Source organism: Mustela putorius, unplaced genomic scaffold, assembly GCF_011764305.1.
Source record: "Mustela putorius furo isolate JIRA1106 unplaced genomic scaffold, ASM1176430v1.1 tig00000585_pilon_pilon_pilon, whole genome shotgun sequence".
NCBI classification, from domain to species: domain Eukaryota; kingdom Metazoa; phylum Chordata; class Mammalia; order Carnivora; family Mustelidae; genus Mustela; species Mustela putorius.
Window position 1 is genome coordinate 4,953,234 of NW_025421424.1, and position 18,290 is coordinate 4,971,523.

The following is an 18,290-nucleotide window of genomic DNA, read 5'->3' on the forward strand; positions in this document are numbered from 1 at the left end:
AGGAAGCCTGCTTCCTCCTCTCTCTCTCTCTGCCTACCTCTCTGCCTACTTGTGATCTCTCTCTGTCAAATAAATAAATAAATAAATAAATAAATAAAATCCTTAAAAAAAAAAGACAGTAACAGAAATTAGAAAGTTGGGCGTGAAGGGCAAGCACTTAGGAAAATAAGGGCCAGGGAAGATGAGAATAAAAGAAAGGCACGATAGTTTCACATATAGACCAAGTTGTTCTAAAGTGAGGGCCGCAGGAGCCAACAGCTGAGAGCCGCTCTGCTCCCCCAACTGGGGACTCGCGGATGACTGAAGGAGCCCACCACGACAGCCTGGGGTGGCAGGAAGGCTTTTCCATTTAACTGGTATCTGCATATAAAATCATTTTGGGATTCCAGGGCCCTCAGGGAAAAAAAAAAAAAAGAAAGAAAAAAACAACAACAAACCACCAAAAACACCACATTCTGTTTACTGAAGGAATTCTCTTTTCTGTTCTGGGCTCTAGGAAAGCACCAGCTCCTGCCAGAGAGCACCTCAGAGTCTAGGAAAAGGAAAGGAAGAATGGAAGTGTTCTCACTCCAACAAAGATCCATTTCAAAGAACCATTCAGCAGGGCCGACCCTGCAAATCTTGACAACAAAAGGAAACTATATCCTCTCAAATGAGGGCATTGAGACAACTGAGTCCACATTATCTAAACATTTCCCTTGCCTGCCAGATTCTATTTCAGCCTGCTTTGCTCCCCACCCCCCGCCCCCCAAGCTTGGGATCTCTCCAGGCTGAAGCATGCTTGTCCTGATGTAAAGGCCAAGATGATGCAAAAAGGCGCAGTGCCCAGAGGAGGGAGGAAAGCCCCAGAGGCTAAGAGCCATCTTCCCAGCCACTCACCTAGCCAGGTCACATCCACGCTGGCCGGGGCAGACCTGGCCTCTGCCACCTTGTGCCAGCTCCTGTTGTGTCCGGGTGCCCAGAGTGCCACGTGGCAGAAATAGTAGCCGGAGTTTTCTTTGCTAACATCTCGGACAAGTAAATGGTAGGAGCGTGCATCCGCATGGCTCAAAGCAATGTGGGGAGAGCTGTGCACCAGGGAATCCCGGTCCAGCCGTGCCAACACGGGCGAACCGGGCAAGATGCTGTCGGGGGACCTGCTGAAGTACCACGTGACCTCGGGTCGGACATCATCTGCTCGGTCTGTTGTGATGTTGCAGGTCAGATCCAGTTCCTTTCCCTCGGCCACAGACACACTCCTGGCCACGGTCGCTCGCAGAACTTGAAGAAAAAAAAAAATACATCTAGAGCATCTGGGTTAGGTTTGCCCCTCCCCTCCTTTAGATCATCTCCTTCTATGTTCTTATTTATGGCATTAGAGTTAGAAGGCTTTGTGCAATTCTAAGTGCTTGAGAAATATTTACTGAATAAATTAAGGAAATTATAACACATTTCTTTTCATTCCATGGAAATACTAACAGCAGCAAATGCTTACATACACTTACTAAATGCCAGGCACTGCTCTAGAGTGCCTTGGAAATGTTAACCTTCAAAACAACCCTAGGAGTTAAGTACGATTATTATCTTCATGTTACTGATAAGGAAACTGAAGCACAGAGAAGTTAAGTAACTTGCCCAAGGTCACACAGGTAATACATGGCAGAGCGGGGATTCAAACATAGGCTCTCTGCCTCCAGGGACTCAGCTCAGAACTGTTAACATTTGTTTGAGAAGAAGTCAGAACATCACAAACTAGCATTATATTTTTTCTCCATGTGTACAGTTAAGCCTTGGGTGATTTTAAGGAGAAAGGACAGCTCAGTGCTGACTGGCATGGGGGTTGCAGGGGTTGGGGGTTGAAGGCTGGACTGCAGGAGGTGAGGGTGAAACCATCTTCTGGGTAAAGAGGAGAAAATCCTAAACAGAAGGACCAGGAGGATGAAACCAGACAATATGCTTCATGAGTCAAGCCTTCAAAGTGCAACGTAATGGGATAAATGCGAAGCATCATTTATTCCATTAGACATACCCACCTTAAAGCCAAACATCAAGCAGATATTCTAAAACCAAACCACAATGACTTTCGGGTTATCCATGCCCCTGCCTTCTTGCAAGAGTGTGGATAATTAAAAGTAGACTATATTTAGAGGAAGCATTGAAGTATTTGGTGTTACAGTCTCAAGGCAGATCTGGTTTCAGCATTCCCCTGTCAAAGCTTTTTACATGGAAACATTTTACTTTATTCGAGTGTTTGTTGTTGTTGTTTTTTTTAAAGAAGTTGAACATCTGTAATCAGAGTAGAAAAACATTCAATTCGTGGTAATGCTCTGGGAACCACTGCTTAGATGAGGAATAGCTAACACCTCCCAGGGGATTCGAGTAGAAGCACAGCCCTGGTCTTCCAAGACTGGCTCAGCAACAAAGGCTGGTGCCTGGCTCAGAAAAGGCCCAACCCCAAAGCCCATGCCCTTTGAGCAAGTTGCTCTCATAGGAGTATTTCCAAAGCCCGACAACATCTCCAACACGCATTTCAGGCCAAGGTCAAGATCCACCTTGACGAAGACAGAAAATCAGATGGGAACAGTATTATAAAAGATAATTTAAAAGTCTGATTTCTCACCTATACCCACCCTCCAAATTCTTCCTCCTCCTCCACCCCTTAAAAGGGCCCAAAAGGAACTTGAGGGCCTCTTGTGAGAGTAGTCAGTATGGAAACTGCTGCTCTGAGCCTGCCCTGGGGTTCAAACCGCCCCACGAGTACTGCTTGTGATCAGAGACTCTGGAATCCTGCTGGAGTCCCTGTGTGCCAGCTAGAGGTAAAAGAAGGCTCAGGAGGGAAGCAGGTTGAGTGAAGAAGGGGTAAAGACACAGCTGTGGACTGCATGTATGGAGAAAATGGATTCTTAGCTTGAGGAGTATCGGCAGAAATGTCTCTTCAACTGAATAGTTCACTCTATAATCGTCTCTCTGCAAATTGCTAAAAAGCTTGCCGCAGCACTAACCATTGCTCCCATATGTTCTGGACTAGGGGGCAATTCACAGCTGGGAGAGAGGATAGAGCAGGTGGAAGGGGGAAAAAAAGAATAATTTCTAAGGACTCGTAATACAAGGGGAGACCCTGGACAAAGCCTATAGTGGGGAAGCTTTCTCTGGTTGGGTCAAACTGAAGCCATAAATTAGACACCAAGATCTGCATGAAGCAGACCACTCCTAATATGAGGGGAGCGGGTTACTGCTATATCCACCACACAGCCCCAAGTTTAAGTAGCTCTGGGCTGTTCATCATAACAAGACAGTAAGAGTATTTAAGAAGCTAGCTTTGGTTAGTGCAGGTGTTGACAAAAAGAGAGAGGCCAGCAATCCAGGGTGGTGGTTCTTAACCTGGGGTCCAAGAAGATAATCTAGGAAGTCTGTGACTTGGGTGAAAAAAAAAAAATCTAATCTTTGTTTTTACTAATCTCTACCTGAAACACAGCATCTCCTCTCATGATGAAAGTAAGCAACAAATCACTATAGTATTATCTGTCCCTGGGACTTCGGCCCCATAGAAGTCAGGGATATTTTCAAATCTCATTGCAAGTAATTGCAGTTATCTTCAAATATCATGTGCACTCATTGCTACTTGGGAATTACAGTGGTTTGTTAAGTCTGCCAGTCTGTATTATTTAATGCATTAATAAAGCATAATATTACTATGTAACAAATTTGTCTTAAAATACTTCAGTAACTATTTCAATAGAATCACTTTCCTTTGTCATCTTATGTACATTTTTAATGAATTAAAACATGTTAATTCCGAGAAGGGTTCTGCGGGCTTCAAAGCTGTCAAAGAGGTCCATGGCAACAAAATGGTTATGAAGCCCAGGCTCAGGAGAGAGCCAGATGTTATTACATGCCTAAGAGGTTCAGTTTCCAACTCTTACACTCGATATTATGGGTTTTGTGGCTTGTCTGAAATAAAAAATACCTTTACAATTAAAATTACGCAGAAAAAGATAACTTGTTGCAAATTTGAACCTCTTAATCATTCTGTCCCCAGGGAACAGTTGTGTGATGCAAACTGAATACCCCGGTTTCTTAGGACAGATTGTCATCTTAGGACAGATCTTAGGACAGATCACATCCTTAAAGGAAGGTGACCTGAGTCCACTTAGAGAGTGAGCACCTGGGGGCACCTGGGTGGCTCAGTGGGTTAAGCTTCTGCCTTTGGCTCAGGTCATGATCTCAGGGTCCTGGGATCGAGTCCCACATTGGGCTCTCTGCTCAGCGGGGAGCTTGCTCCCCCACCCCCGCCCCCACCTGCCTCTCTGCCTGCTTGTGATCTCTCTCTGTCAAATAAATAAAATCTTTAAAAAAGAAAGAAAGAGTAAAGAAAAGAAAGAAAGTGATTTCTGCAGCCACTGCAAGACTGACCAAGATGGGTAGCTCCTTTCCTCCGCAAGAGCACCTCCCACCTCACTGATGGCCATAGTCGCTCAGGAACCTTAGTCCTGCTTTTTACCAAACCCAACTCCTGTGCAGTGATACAAATGCAGAGTAAAGTGCCCAGGACCATGCTGCCTACAGGGGGAAAATACTCCCCATGAGGACTGTCTCCTGCTTTCCGTCCCATCCAAGCAACAGAGTGGCCACACATTCACATTGACACTCAGAAAATGAGTCTGCCCAAGGTCCTCCCAGTTTACAAAGCAGGAGGCGGCAGCAACAGATCTGAAGATGTTAGCCTCCCAGAAAACCTAGGACAGCCATCCATCTACAGCAATGACCTCATCCTGAGATAGTCTCTTTATACTGTTTCTGCTAAAGCCCAAGGCTCTACGGGGCCCGGGAACGTTTCCCAAGCACCTCTGACCCCAGGGCCCAGACAGAGCTGATTACCCAGTAGTTTCTTTACCAATACTTGTTGGACACTGAATCAGTAATAGCTTACTTTTGATGGTTTTTTTAAAATGTATCTTGTATTTTCTTACTTTCTAGGAGGAGTAGGAAAGTACGTTATGTGTTTTTTTCAAAAACAAAGGCTGGTTCCAAGTGAGAGGACAGAGAACTTCTCACAGGGAGACCCCAGGGCTGGAGGCACACTCCTGGGGAATGTGTCATACACAGCCTGAGAAGAGGCCCAGGCCTAGAGAAGTCTCACCTAGCTGGGACCGCACAGCTAGAGGATCTACAGTACACCAGACGTCGGGTGGTGAGCCAGATGCACTCCAACCAGTTGTGCAAAAGAGCCAAGCCAGAAATTCGGGAAATACCCAAATAAGATAAAACCAAAACAAAATAAAGAGAGCAGAGTGGGGGCAGCTCGGCCCCAAAGTCTCACGAACACCAGGTCAGACCTCATTCTGGCACCTGAAGGGACTTAATCTTGGTGTCAACAACTGACTTAGTATTTTATGCAACCTGCAACGTCCCAGGAGTAGGAATCCAGAGGAGAAGCCGCTGTAAAGCAAAGCCGTAGGCACCCGGCACAAAACGCATACACACACCTTCCTCAAACTCACCACCACCCCACTCCCCCAGGCCCTCGACGGGAGGCCTCACGCGGCCAGCTCCAACAACCCTGTCAGCAGAGGACCGGGCTCCCGCCTGGTCCTATGTGTAAGCCAGACACGTTCCAGAAGCTCACCTGTGGGCTGGATCAGCACGGCGGCCACTTCCACGGCTTTCTCTTGAATCTCTTGCCAGCTGCCCTGCCCTCCGATCCACTCGCTGACCACGCACCGGTAGGAGCCCTGGTCCGAGGCCAGGGCGCGGGCCACCGACAAGCGGTAGCCGTCGCTGCCCACGGTGTCCAGACGCACGTCGCCGGCGCGGTAGCGCTGCTCGTAGCCGGGCCCCGGGTGGAAGCGGCCCTCGTGGGTCAGGGCCAGCACGCTCCACCGGGCCGCGCCACGCTGCAGCTCCCACAGCAGCGCCAGGTGCGTGTGCAGCGGCGACGCCGTGGAGGCCGCGCAGCGCAGCTCGAACGGCTCACCTAGGCGCAGGCTCAGGTCCGAGGCGGGCGATGGGGCGGCGGCCACGTGCAGGGCATCGGCCAGCACTGCGGGAGGAAGCACAGCCGTCAGCGTGCCGCGCCGTGCCCCCTCCCCCGGCGATCCCCGCCTCTTCTGGGGGGGGGGGGTTCTCCGCGGGGGGTTGTGTGGCGTGGTGCCCTTGCCCTGTTCTAATGCCCACGCGGGAACGCTCTCCCATTTTAATTCGTGCGTAATCCCAACTGACTTTCTGACCCGGAAAATAAAAAAAAAGGGAAAAAGCAAAGGGGTGGGGGGATAAAAAAAGAAAAAAGAAGAGGCACTAAAGACCACCCTCCCACCCTCACCCCCACTCCAGCCAGTCTAGAACTGAGTGGCGAACACTCCCTAACTCTCTTTCCGGAGCTGTGTCTGGGGGATGGATTTCTGCCACCCCTGAGCAAGTTACTTCACTCCTCTGAGCCTCAGTTTCCTCATCTCTAAAAAGGGATGACAACTGGACCCATAGCAGGGAGGCGACAGAGTTGAAGGAATGATAAGCCAAGGTGAATGGTGCTCAGCAATAGGGGTAAAATTCCTGTTAGGGTACCAGGCTCCAGAATCTAATACCAGTTAAAGCAATATGATCCAAGGAGGGCAGAAGCTGGCATGAGCTGCCTGTGCCCCGAAGCCTGGGAAATGCTTACAAACAGCGAGTGAGAGTAGAATGTACAGGCCGAAAAGAAACTGGTCAAGGAAAACTGAACCCTCAGCTATGTGCCCTATCAGGGCCACTTGGGGAAAGGTGGGCTCTTTACTAAGTCTGGAATGAGGGGGCCAGAAAGCCAGAAAGTATTGGTAAGTGCTAATTAGGAAGGGAAGCGATAATCAAAATAATCAGAGAAAAGGCCTCTACGAAGGGGCGTGGACCATCTCTGAGGCCTGTCTACAAAGCTGGATAGAAGAACCCTCCAATGCTACTATTCGTGACGTCTTTCGTTTTTCTCGAAATTTCACACTTGGAAACTAATTCAGTGTCCTTGAGGAAAAAAAAACTGCTCAGTCCTCAGAAAGACCTATCCCAAAGACCCATCTCTACAGCAAAATGAATATAATGACCTTCTAGTATATCCATCAGTCTGGGAGTCCAGTTAACAGGACTCGCTTCTCATGGCCAGATATCTGTCAGCACATGGCTGAACAGTTTCAAGACCCACAAAGCTGAAGGCCAGAAAGACCCCGGACCCCACCAGAGGCCCCACCTGGGCAGCCAGCCAGTCTCATTCATGGCCATCTATCTGCTTTCCTCACCCAAGAAAAGCCTCTCCTTGCTCCTTCCTTCCAAAGACTGGAGAAGAAACAGGAAGACACTGGGGGACACGGTCGCAGGAATTCTCCAGCTGCCCCTAGTCCTCAAGATGAGAATTACAGGGGAGGTAAGTGTGCACCTAACCTAATGAAGGTACAGCATGGGTGTGATAACTAAAAGCAACACATTATTTAACTTCAGTGCAAGAATGTCTTGCAGGACTTTTTTCTAAAAGACATCTTTAGGGGGCGCCTGGGTGGCTCACTGGTTAAGTATCTGCCTTCGGCTCAGGTCATGGTCCCAGAATCCTGGGATGGAGCCCAGCATCGGGCTCCCTGCTCGACGGGAAGCCTGCTTCTCCCTCTCCCACTCCCCTTGCTTGTGTTCCCTCTCTCACTGTGTCTCTCACTGTCGAATAAATATATAAAATCTTAAAAAAAAAAAAAGACATCTTTAGGATTTCCTACAAAGAGGTAGATTTGATGTTTTGATACCTACATAATGGATATGGCTGTTTTATTCCCTCCTGAGTTGAATGGAGGGAACAGCCCCTAAGACATGCCGGGGTTCTGTACATCATTACAGAGGGGGATAAATACCAGGATCATCCCCTTCTTTTTATTTTTTTCATTTTTTTCTTAATATATAATGTATTATTTGTTTCAGGGCTACAGGTCTGTGAATCATCAGTCTTACAAAATTCACAGTGTTCACCATAGCACATACCTCCCCCATGTCCACCACCCAGCCACCTTATCCTCCCCACCCCCTCCACTCTAGCAACCTCAGTTTGTTTCCTGAGATTAAGAGTCTCTTGTGGTTTGTCTCCCTCTCTGTTTTCATCTTTTTTCATTTTTCCCTCCCTTCCCCTATAATCCTCTGTCTTATTTCTCAAATTCTTCCTGTCACTGAGATCATATGATAATTGTCTTTCTCTGATTCTCTTAATTGGCTTACCATAAAAACCTCTAGTTCTAGCCACATGGTTGAAAAAAGCAAGATATCATTGTTTGATGGCTGCATAGTATTCCATTGTATATCTATACCACCTCTTCTTTACCCATTCATCTGTTGATGGACATCTGGGCTTTTCCCATAGTTTGGCAATTGTGCACATTGCTGCTATCAACATCCGGGTGCACATGCCCCTTCGGATCACTACATTTGTATCTTTGGGTAAATATCCAGTAGTGTGATCACTGAGTCATAGGGTAACTCTATTTTCAAATTTTTGAGTAGCCTCCCTACTGTTTTCCAGAGTTGCTGCACCAGCTTGCATTCCCACCAACAGTGTAGGGGTATCCCTTACCAACATCTGTCGTCGTTTCGTGACTTGTTAATTTTAGCCATTCTGACTGCTGTGAGGTGGTAGATCACTGAGGTTTTGATTTGTATTTCTCTGATGCTGAGTGATGTTGAACACTTCTTCATGTGTCTGGTGATCAGCCCCTTCTTTTTAGATCATCAAGTACATCTTCTATTGTCCCGATCTTTACCTACACTCCCTATTCTGATATAAATGCTTTTTGGAATAAGGCAGGATACAAAGAAATGCATCATTAAGTAATAATAACAACAATCAGGCTTCTATTTTATTGACCCCAAATTACTTTGTTCTTGCTCATTTACCAATTAGCTATATGATTTTTGGCCAAGTAATTAACCTATGCTCTTTCATTTTCTCATTTGTAAATCAGGGAAATAGTCTGCCTGATCTTCTTCACTGGGTTAGAGAACTGAATGTGGGAATAAATCTAAAAGGACTTAGAAAATGGAAAAAAAACAAAAACAAAAAACCCCCACAAAACCCCAAACCTTCCATATATATAAGGCAAGATTCTCTGCAGAATCAGGCCAATAGGCTAGTAGGATTCCATCATAAGCTAGCAGTGATGACACCGTTCTTTCTCTACCTATAACCCCCCACAAATTCCAGAACAAACTGCCCTTTGTGAAGCACACAAAGACAGACATGAGCTTCAAAGCATCTGATATCCCCATTAAAGTAAACATCGTCATGACCATCACCTTCTGAGTGCAGACCTTACGGATGCTTACTATGGAACTGCTCTGAGGCCTGACACATGCTAACTCACGTTGTCCTCATAACCTTTAAGGGAAGCCCTGTTTCACAGAGGAGGAAGCTGAGGCACGTAACATGCCCGCGGCCAGTTGGTGAGAAGCGGTAGAGCCAGCAATCAGACTGAGTGCAGGCAACCTGGCTCAGAGCTGGGGCTCTGCCACCACCCCAGCCACGGTTGGTTCAGAATCACAGGGAAGAGAAAGGGTCCTCAGAGGGGACCTGGCCTTTCCTCTCCTTTCAGTCAAGTAAGACACTTCTGTTCACTGGACAGAGGAGGGGGGCAGAGGCCCAGAAGATTAGTAAGTTTCTTGACAAAGCAGAGTGACTGAGCAAAGTCTGGCCCCTGATGTGATGATCCCTCCATGAGGACGTACCTTTGACCTGCACTGTGTCCTCATAGTTGCCCTGCACGGTGGCGTCTGTGCTGGGGGTCGAACATTTGTAGTGGCCCTCGTCTGAGGTCTGGACGTTCTTGATGTGGAGCTCCACAGCATCGTTGGCAGTCCTCCTCAGGGCGATCTCGCCCCGCTGCAGGCGTTCACGGTACAGCTGGGCTGCAAAGCCCGCCTCCCAGGTGCTGGCAAGCTCCACGAAGCTGCTCCCCGAAGACGAGAAGCTCCAGTCAAAGTTCTGCTCGCTGGGGCCGTCATAGTCACTGACATTGCAGGGGATGACCAGCTCAGTGCCTACCACCCGCACCAGGCTCCCTGTGGGGACTCTCACCACGCGTCCTCGGCAAAGAGCTGCAATGACAAGAGATAAGAGGTGGGACCTGAGTCATGGAAGGTCATCCTGCTACCAATGTGTCAAACCCGCGGGTGTTCCTGCTCACAGGCTCATGGCAAAAAAAAAAAAAAAAAAAAAAAAGGGACATCTGGCCAGCTGGGGAAAAAAGGGTGTGCTTTCTGGGGCTCAGTAGAAATAGGGTAAGCCCCTCCCTGGAACCATGAGCCAGGAATACGACCGTGAAATGAGTGCCTCTCGCACAACAGTTTCCTAGGATTGACAGGGAAGAAGACAAGTATTAAAAGTAGGCTAACCATGAACCTGAATCGCTTCTTCCCTCCCGTTACTATTTAACATACCATTGTCACTCAGTGTGATGTAGAAGTATTTTAGGGTTGGTGTGAAAGAAAAGGACACAGCTAATCAAGTATTTACATTTCTGCCCACCCTAGATCAACCCTCATCCCTAGAGACCATTCCCCAGGGCTCCTGAGACCTGATTTACAATGATGGATGCCAATTTTTAAACCCTAGAGCAGCCCGCTGATAAAAAGATTTAACTCTGGTTATCTGACATTGCCTATAAATTAATATTAAAATATGACGACTCCACCAAGTATTAATTTTCTATTTTCTGGCTCATTTCCTTCTCTCTACTCTTCGCCCTGATCTAAATTCAGAATGAGGATAGGGAAGCACAAAGGGAGACAGTGCCTTGTCTGGCTGGTTGCTGGGCGTTGTTAGGAATGCGGCAGTTTGTGGGGAAGATGAGTTCAGGGGACAAAGCCAGGAGTTTACTGGCACTCCCTGCCCCAAGAGCACATACCTCCCAGGCCTCCGATAGGGCCCTAGGGACCCTCACCTGTGCGTCCTTTAAGGGGTCACCTTTGCCATGAACTTCAGTGAGATTTTGTAGTATATTTATTACCTGTGCATAACATTTCGATTTGGACCAAATGAGCTTGTCTGGCTCCTGCATGATGTTCTATGAAGAGGTACAGCACGAAGGCAGACAAGGAAAAGCATGGGTTCTGAAATCCAGAAGGCTCAAGTTGGTTTTACTTTTTTAAGTCAAAAATTCATTTTATTTTGTATTTGAGTAACATAACAGAAAATAGAACACCCACACTCCATACATATTCCTTGTACTGGGATAAGGGTACATTCACTAAGTTTCTCTAAATTAATGTCTTCAGTATTAACATCAGGCATAAGCTATGTCAAAAGAAGTATCACTCAGGGAGCCTGGGTGGCTCAGTCGGTTGAGCATGTGACTCTGGAGTTCAGCTCAGATTTTGGTCTCAGGGTTGTGAGATGCAGCTGACATCAGGCTCTGCACTCAGCACGGAGTCAGCTCGAGTTTTCTCTCTTCCTCTTCCTATGCCCCTCTCCTGCGCCTGTATACTCTCTCTCCCTCTCTCTCAAGATAAATAAATTTAAAAGGAAAAATTTTTTTAAGATTTAAAAAAAATCTATCTGAAAAATGGGGCACCTGGGTGGCTCGGTGGGTTAAAGCCTCTGCCTTCGGCTCAGATCATGATCCCAGGGTTCTGGGATCCAGCCCCACATTGGGCTCTCTGCTCAGCAGGGAGCCTGCTTCCCCCCCTCTCTCTGCCTGTCTCTCTGCCTACTTGTGATCTCTCTCTCTCTCTCTGTCAAATAAATAAATATAATCTTTTTTAAAAAGATTTTTTTTTTTTTTATCTGAAAGAGTCGGAGAGGGAGCACAAGCAGGAGGGAGGGGCAGAGGGAGAAACAGACTCCACAGTGACCAGGAAGCCCAACATGGGGCTCAATCCCAGGACTCTGGGATCGTGACTTGAGCTGAAGGCAGATGTTTAACCGACTGAGCCACCCAGGCACCCCTAAAAAAAAAAATCTTTAAAAAGTTTTCAAGGGGCGTCTGGGTGGGCTCAGTTGGTTGAGCATCTGACTCTTGGTTTTAGCTCAGGTCATGATCTCAGACGTCCTAAGATGGAGCCCTGCCTTGACTCTATACACAGCACAGAGTCTGCTTGAGATTCTCTCTCTGCCTGTCCCAAGCACACCCATGCTCTCTCTCTCTGTCTCGAATAAAATCTTACAAAAAAAAAAAAAAAACCACTCAAAAATTATAGGAATTTTGAAAAATACTCACTTCTTAAAAAACTGAACAAAATCAAAACTATGCTAACAATTATAACGAAAGGAAAAGCAAGCATGAAGTCGTTAGAACGACTGGGAAGCACTCATTCCTGATATGAAGAGGTTATATTTTTATAAGGGAATCAGTTATGTTTTATACAGAAATCACACACAAAATCGATGCATTTGCCCAAAAAGTTTAGTTGCAAGAGCAAGTACCATGTCAGATTTACCCTCAAGGATATCCTCTGAAGGAGAGTTTAAATCTGGGAGACTGACCTCTCTCTGCTTTGGCTTCCTCAACTCTCCTATGGGGCAAGGAAGATTTACTGAGTTCATAGAATAAAATGCCTGGTGGAGAGTCTGCCTTGTCGTAAGAGCTCAGTAAGTTGGGAACTTCTATTATGACTTTTCAATTTTGTATTTTTATCATTTCTTATGGGTTGAGTTCTGCTCCCCCTGCCCCAAAACAAAACTCATATGGAGAAGTCCTAGCCCCTAGTACCTAAACATGTGACCTGACTGGGGAACAGGGTCCCTGCAGATGTTATCAGTGGTTATTAGACAGCATTGGGTCAGGTTATACGAGAAGAGGGTGGGACCCTAATCCAATGACTGGTATCCTTAAAAGGGGGGAAGCCTGCACACAGACAAGCACGCAGGAGAACGCCATGTGAAGATGAAGGCAGGAATAGGGGTGAAGTCTCCACAAGCTAAGGAACATCAAAGACGGCTCACAAATGACCAGGAGCTGGCAGGGAGGCCTGCAGCGGACAGCCCCCCCACCCCCCCGCCAAGGAAGCCACCCCGCCGACAAGTGGACTGCTCGTCCTTGGAGCTCTGAGAAAGCACATTTCTGCTGCTGAGGACACCCAGTCAGTGGGTCTTTGTTACAGCAGCCCAAGCAAACGAATATACCATTGTTGCTTGTTTTTCAATGATTTAATTCATTTCTTTTTCAAAGTCTGAGCTGCCATTTAGTGGTTGTGAAATGAATTTAGAGCCGTTGTGACCAGCATGTGTGTGTGTGTTAATACAATGAAAAAGAAGAGGAAATATTAGAGCCCACCGCATTTTGTAAAGAGTAAATACTCTTTCATTAAATCTTAAGTACACAAAGAGGTGTGTGTACCAGAATATGATGAAAACATTTATCATAATTTGGGTTGGCATAGAAAAGAAAAAGGAAGGTGAACACTTTTTAAAAGCCATCTCTTGTTTCCTCCACCCATTATCACTTCCCTGGAAAAGGGAAAGCATCCACAGGAGAGAAATGGTAATAAGGCCAGCATGTGCTCTGAGCATGGGGCTATGGGCCAGCCTGGCCAGGAGCAGTTCGTAGAAAAGATGCTGCACCTGGGGCGCCTGGATAGCTCAGTGGGTTAAGCATCTGCCTTCAGCGCAGGTCATGAACTCAGTGTCGTGGGCTCGAGCCCCGCCTCGGTCTCTCTGCTCAGCGGGGACCCTGCTTCCCCCTTTCTCTCTCTGCCTACTTATGATCTCTGTCTGTCAAATAAGTAAATAAAAAATCTTTAAAACAAAACACAAGATATTGTACCTGAAAGCACTCTCCTTAAAAATAGAGTGACAGGGGCACCTGGGTGGCTCAGTGGGTTAAGCCTCTGCCTTCGGCTCGGGTCATGATATCAGGGTCCTGGGATCAAGCCCCACATCGGGCTCCCCGCTCAGTGGAGAGCCTGCTTTCCCCCCTCTCTCTGCATGCCTCTCTGCCTACTTGTGGTCCCTCTCTCTGTCAAATAAATAAATATTAAAAAAAAAAATAATAGAGTGACAACTCAGGCCTGGGGTCACATCTCTTCCTGCAGACAACAGAACCAACCCCAAATATTCTTGCGGAGTAGGGCTGAAACATGCTGCTTTTTTCTTCCTAAGGCAGCTCAGTGCCAACAGGAAAATGCCCATGACCTCACACCTACTACTTCTGACAAACATGGGGCATACGCGTTCCTCAACCGCTCCTCAGCTGGGGCTGACCCTGAATGCCCCAGGCCCAGGGATGGACATGGCTAAAACCAGGTCACTTGGGGTCCTCTGGGCTCATTTTTGCTGAAGCTACTGAGAAATTTTCAATTCCTCCCGAATCAGGGTACTATAAAGATGATTTGCAAAAAAAGAGTCCAAGATGGTTGTGTAGGAAAGTACTGAACTCCCCTCCTGCCAAGGACACATGAAATCAACAGATACATACGGATCATCTCCCTCTGGAAAAAAGATTTGAAAACTAGATGAACTGCTCCCCACAACAAAAGATAAAAAGGACTGCACTGAGATGGATGGGAGAGGCAGGGACAAGGTCCTGCCAACCAACCCCCCAACTGCCATGACCCACCAGAGGGAAGGATCTCACTGGACAGACACTTCTCCTGGAGGAGTGAGGGGTCATAGTGGCCCATATCAGGCCCTCCAGCTCTTGGGATCTGCATCAGAGAGACAAGCTCCCAAAAACATCTGGCTTAGAAACCCAACAGAGTTGACATCCAAGGAACCCAACTGCCATAGGAAACTGAGATCCTCCTTTTAAAAGGGATCACCTGCAGTCTCACTTTCTGCAGAACCTAGCAAAAAAGCACCAATTTCAAAAGCACCTAGACTGTACGTAAAGGAGATTCATCTGCTGGTCTGGGGGCATTTGCTGGAGGGGCAGGGGACAGTCTGTGCTCTCTCCAGAGCTGGAGGCGCTGGGGGGCACCATCTGTAGCTCTCCACTTACCCTGCTAGTGCAGACTAGGTGCTTGGGCACAAGCACCCTCCCACTGCCTCACCAGGTCCGGCAGGGGTGAATGGTTATGGCACATCCTGCCGCCTTGCTGAGGCTGCATATCTAGGGAGGCTGCAGCAATTCCTGGCTTCCTGGCAGGGGCAAGTGAGCAGAGACAATCACAGCATTCTCTCCCTAGCCTTCTACTCCAGTCCGTGAGTGTAGGTGGCAGTTATGACACCTCCTCACCCCCTGGCTGGGGCTGGTGAGCACTCATGGTCATGGCATTCCCCCATCCCGAACGTGGGCCAAAGCAGGCATGCAGACAGGGGCCACTCCTGCTGCACTGCTAAACCCCATAGGCATGCATAGTGAGGGCATTTTTCCACTGCCTTTATGGGGTTATTGAGTGCGCCCCGCCCCTACATGTCCAGTTGCCCTGCTAAAGTCAGCAGAGAGGCAGAAACCACATAGCCCCTGGCCCTGGTGGCCATGGGGGCTGGCGTTCCTGAGCTCCAAGGTACTGTAAGAATCAGAAAAACAGTTCTTAGCAGGCCAACACCTGCAGGGCACTGTCCAGACAGCAGACTGAAACACACATACCATCTTCCTATGAAAAAGCCCTATTTACTTATCTAGAAGCTTCAGCCTGAGGGACAACCCTCTGGTTTTCAACACATCTAGAGGCTATGAAGGTACTCCCTGGGAATTACCTGTGTATCTCCCAAAGAGATACCATCCCCGTGTACCCCACTGGCCTCACTACAGCCTGATGAGATTATATGCTCCTTTAGAGTCCCAATTTTTGCAACTGTTGCCCAGAGAACACCTGCAAATCTCCTGGTCTGGAGGCCAGTAGGGTCTACAGCTGCAGTCCCACAGGGCTGGTATATATTTGCATACTTTAAAAACTGCTGCCTAAGGGTCTGGCTTCTAATCAACCTAAAACTAGGTGATAAATGAGATTCGTCCCCTTGGAACACTGACAGGTCTTGGCACAACCTCAACAACAGGGACATATCAAGAATAAATCAGGCTACTTAGACAATCACAAAGGTTCCAGAGACAACCAAGAGCTGGGGCAAGGTTGAACAAGAAGGATCATTATCCACAAAGCCTCTCCTTCAAGACTGAGAGAGGTAGCCATTTCACCTAATACACAGAAACAAACTGAAAGTCAAGCAAAATAAAGAAACAGAGAAATATGTTACACACACACACACACACACACCCCCAAAAAAACCTTGGAAAGAGACCTTAATGATATGGAGATAGTCATCTACCTGATAAAGTATTCAAAGTAATGGTCATAAAGCTGCTTGCCAAACTTGGGAGAACAATGTATGAACCAAGTGAGAAGTTCAACAAAGGTAAGAGTTAAGAAAATACCAAGCAAGGTTCCTGGGTAAGTTGGTTAAGTATGGAACTCTTGATCTCAGCTCAGGTCTTGATCTCAGGATCATGAGTTCAAGCCCAATGTTGGCCCAGTGTGGAACCCACTTAAAAAATAAGAAAAAAGAAAAGAAAAGAAACCAAGCAAAAGTCACAGAGCTGAAGAATACATTAACTGAAATGAAATATACACTATACAGGCTTAAGAGCAGACTGGATGATGCAGAAGAATGATTCAATGAACTGGAAGACAAAGCATTGGAAATCACCCAGACAGAGTGGCAAAAAAACAAAAACAACAACAACAAAAAAACAAAACAAAAACCAAAAAAACAACAAACCCCTCCCCCCACACACACAAAACACAACTAAAAATTTTTTTAAAATGAGGAAAAGAGATCTATAGGACACTATCAAGTGGAATCACATTCACATCTTAGGGGTTCCAGAAGGAGGAGAGGCAGAAAAAGGGGCAGAAAACTTACTTGAAGAAATAATGGCTGAAAACTTCCCTAACCTGGAGACAAAAACAGACAGAGAATTTCAAATAAAATAAACCCAAAGAGAGCCACACCAAGACATATTATAATTAAGATATCAAAAGTTAAAGAGAGAACCTTAAAAGCAGTAAGAGAAAAGCAACTTATCACATAAAAGGGAAACCTCATAAAGCTATCAGAAGATTTCTCAGCAGAAATTTTGCAGGCCAGAAGAGAGTGGAGGGACATATTTAAAATGCTGAAAAAACTTCTGACCAAGAATATTCTCCCTGGCATGGTTATTGTTCAGAACTGAAGGAGAAGTAGAGTTTCCCAGATAAGCAAAAGCCAAAGGAGTTTATCACATAAACAAGCTTCATACAAAATGTTAAAGGGACTTCTTTAAACTGAAAAGATATGTCACTAATTAACAACAAGAAAACATACAAAAGTAAAAAATCTCACTAGAAAAGGCAAATGTATAATAAAAGTAGTGGATTAACCACTTATAAAGCTACCACAAAAGTTGAAAGACTGAAGTAGTAAAATTAAAATTATGATAATTAGTTAATAAATGCATAAAATAAAAAGAGGTAAAATATGACATTAAAACCAAAATGTGGGCCCTGGGGGTAGTAAAAGTGTAGAGTTTTGGAATGTGTTCATATTTAAGTTGCTGTCAATCCAAATAGACTGTTATATACATAGGACAGGAAATATGCACCTCAAAGTAACTACAAAGCAGAAAATTACAGTAAATACACAAAAGAAAATGAGAAAGGAATGTAACACTAAATAAAGAAATCATACCACAAGGGAAGAGAAAAACAGAAGAGAGGAACTACAAAAACAGCCAGAAAACAATGAACGAAATGGGGAAAAGTACATGCCTCTCTATAAATATAAATGTAAATGGACTAAATTCTCCAATCAAAACACACAGAGTGGTTGAGTGAATTTTTAAAAACAAGTCTTATCTATACACTGCCTACAAGAGACCCACTTTAGGGCACAGACAGACTAAAGGTAAAGGGATGGGAAAAGATATTCTGTGCAAATGGAAATGAAAAGAAAGCTGGTATAGCTATACTCACATCACACAAAATAAACTTTAAAACAACGACTGTAATAAACAAAAAGGGCCACCACATAATGATAAACGGTTCAAGCCAACAAGAAGATGTAACACTTATATATTTTTATGCAATCAACATAGGAGCACCAAAATATTTAAAGCAAATATTAACAGATGTAAAGAGGGAAACTGACAGCAATACAATCAGAGGAGAGGGCTCTAACACCCCACTTACACTAGTAGATAGATGTCCTAGACTGATAATCAGTAAGGAACATCAGCTTTAAACAACAGATTATTGGGCCAGTTGGACTTAACAGATATACAGAACATTCCACCCAAAAGCAATAAAATACACATTCTTCTCTTGTGCAAGTGGAATATTCTCCAGGACAGCTCGCGTGTTAGGCCATGCAACAAGTCTCAATAAATTCAGAAAGACTGAAATAAATC

General features: G+C 46.0%; 1 protein-coding gene across 1 annotated transcript in view; it reads right to left on the reverse strand.

Moving 5' to 3' along the window:
- The window catches only part of PTGFRN (prostaglandin F2 receptor inhibitor), an 83,242-nt gene that overhangs the window by 34,847 nt on the left and 30,105 nt on the right, over positions 1-18,290 (reverse strand). The window contains exons 2-4 of the mRNA XM_045081863.1: positions 9,697-10,065; positions 5,606-6,019; positions 880-1,260 (exon numbers count right to left, since the gene is read on the reverse strand). Coding sequence (XP_044937798.1) covers positions 880-1,260; positions 5,606-6,019; positions 9,697-10,065 — 1,164 coding nt within the window. The remainder of the gene's footprint in view (positions 1-879; positions 1,261-5,605; positions 6,020-9,696; positions 10,066-18,290) is intronic.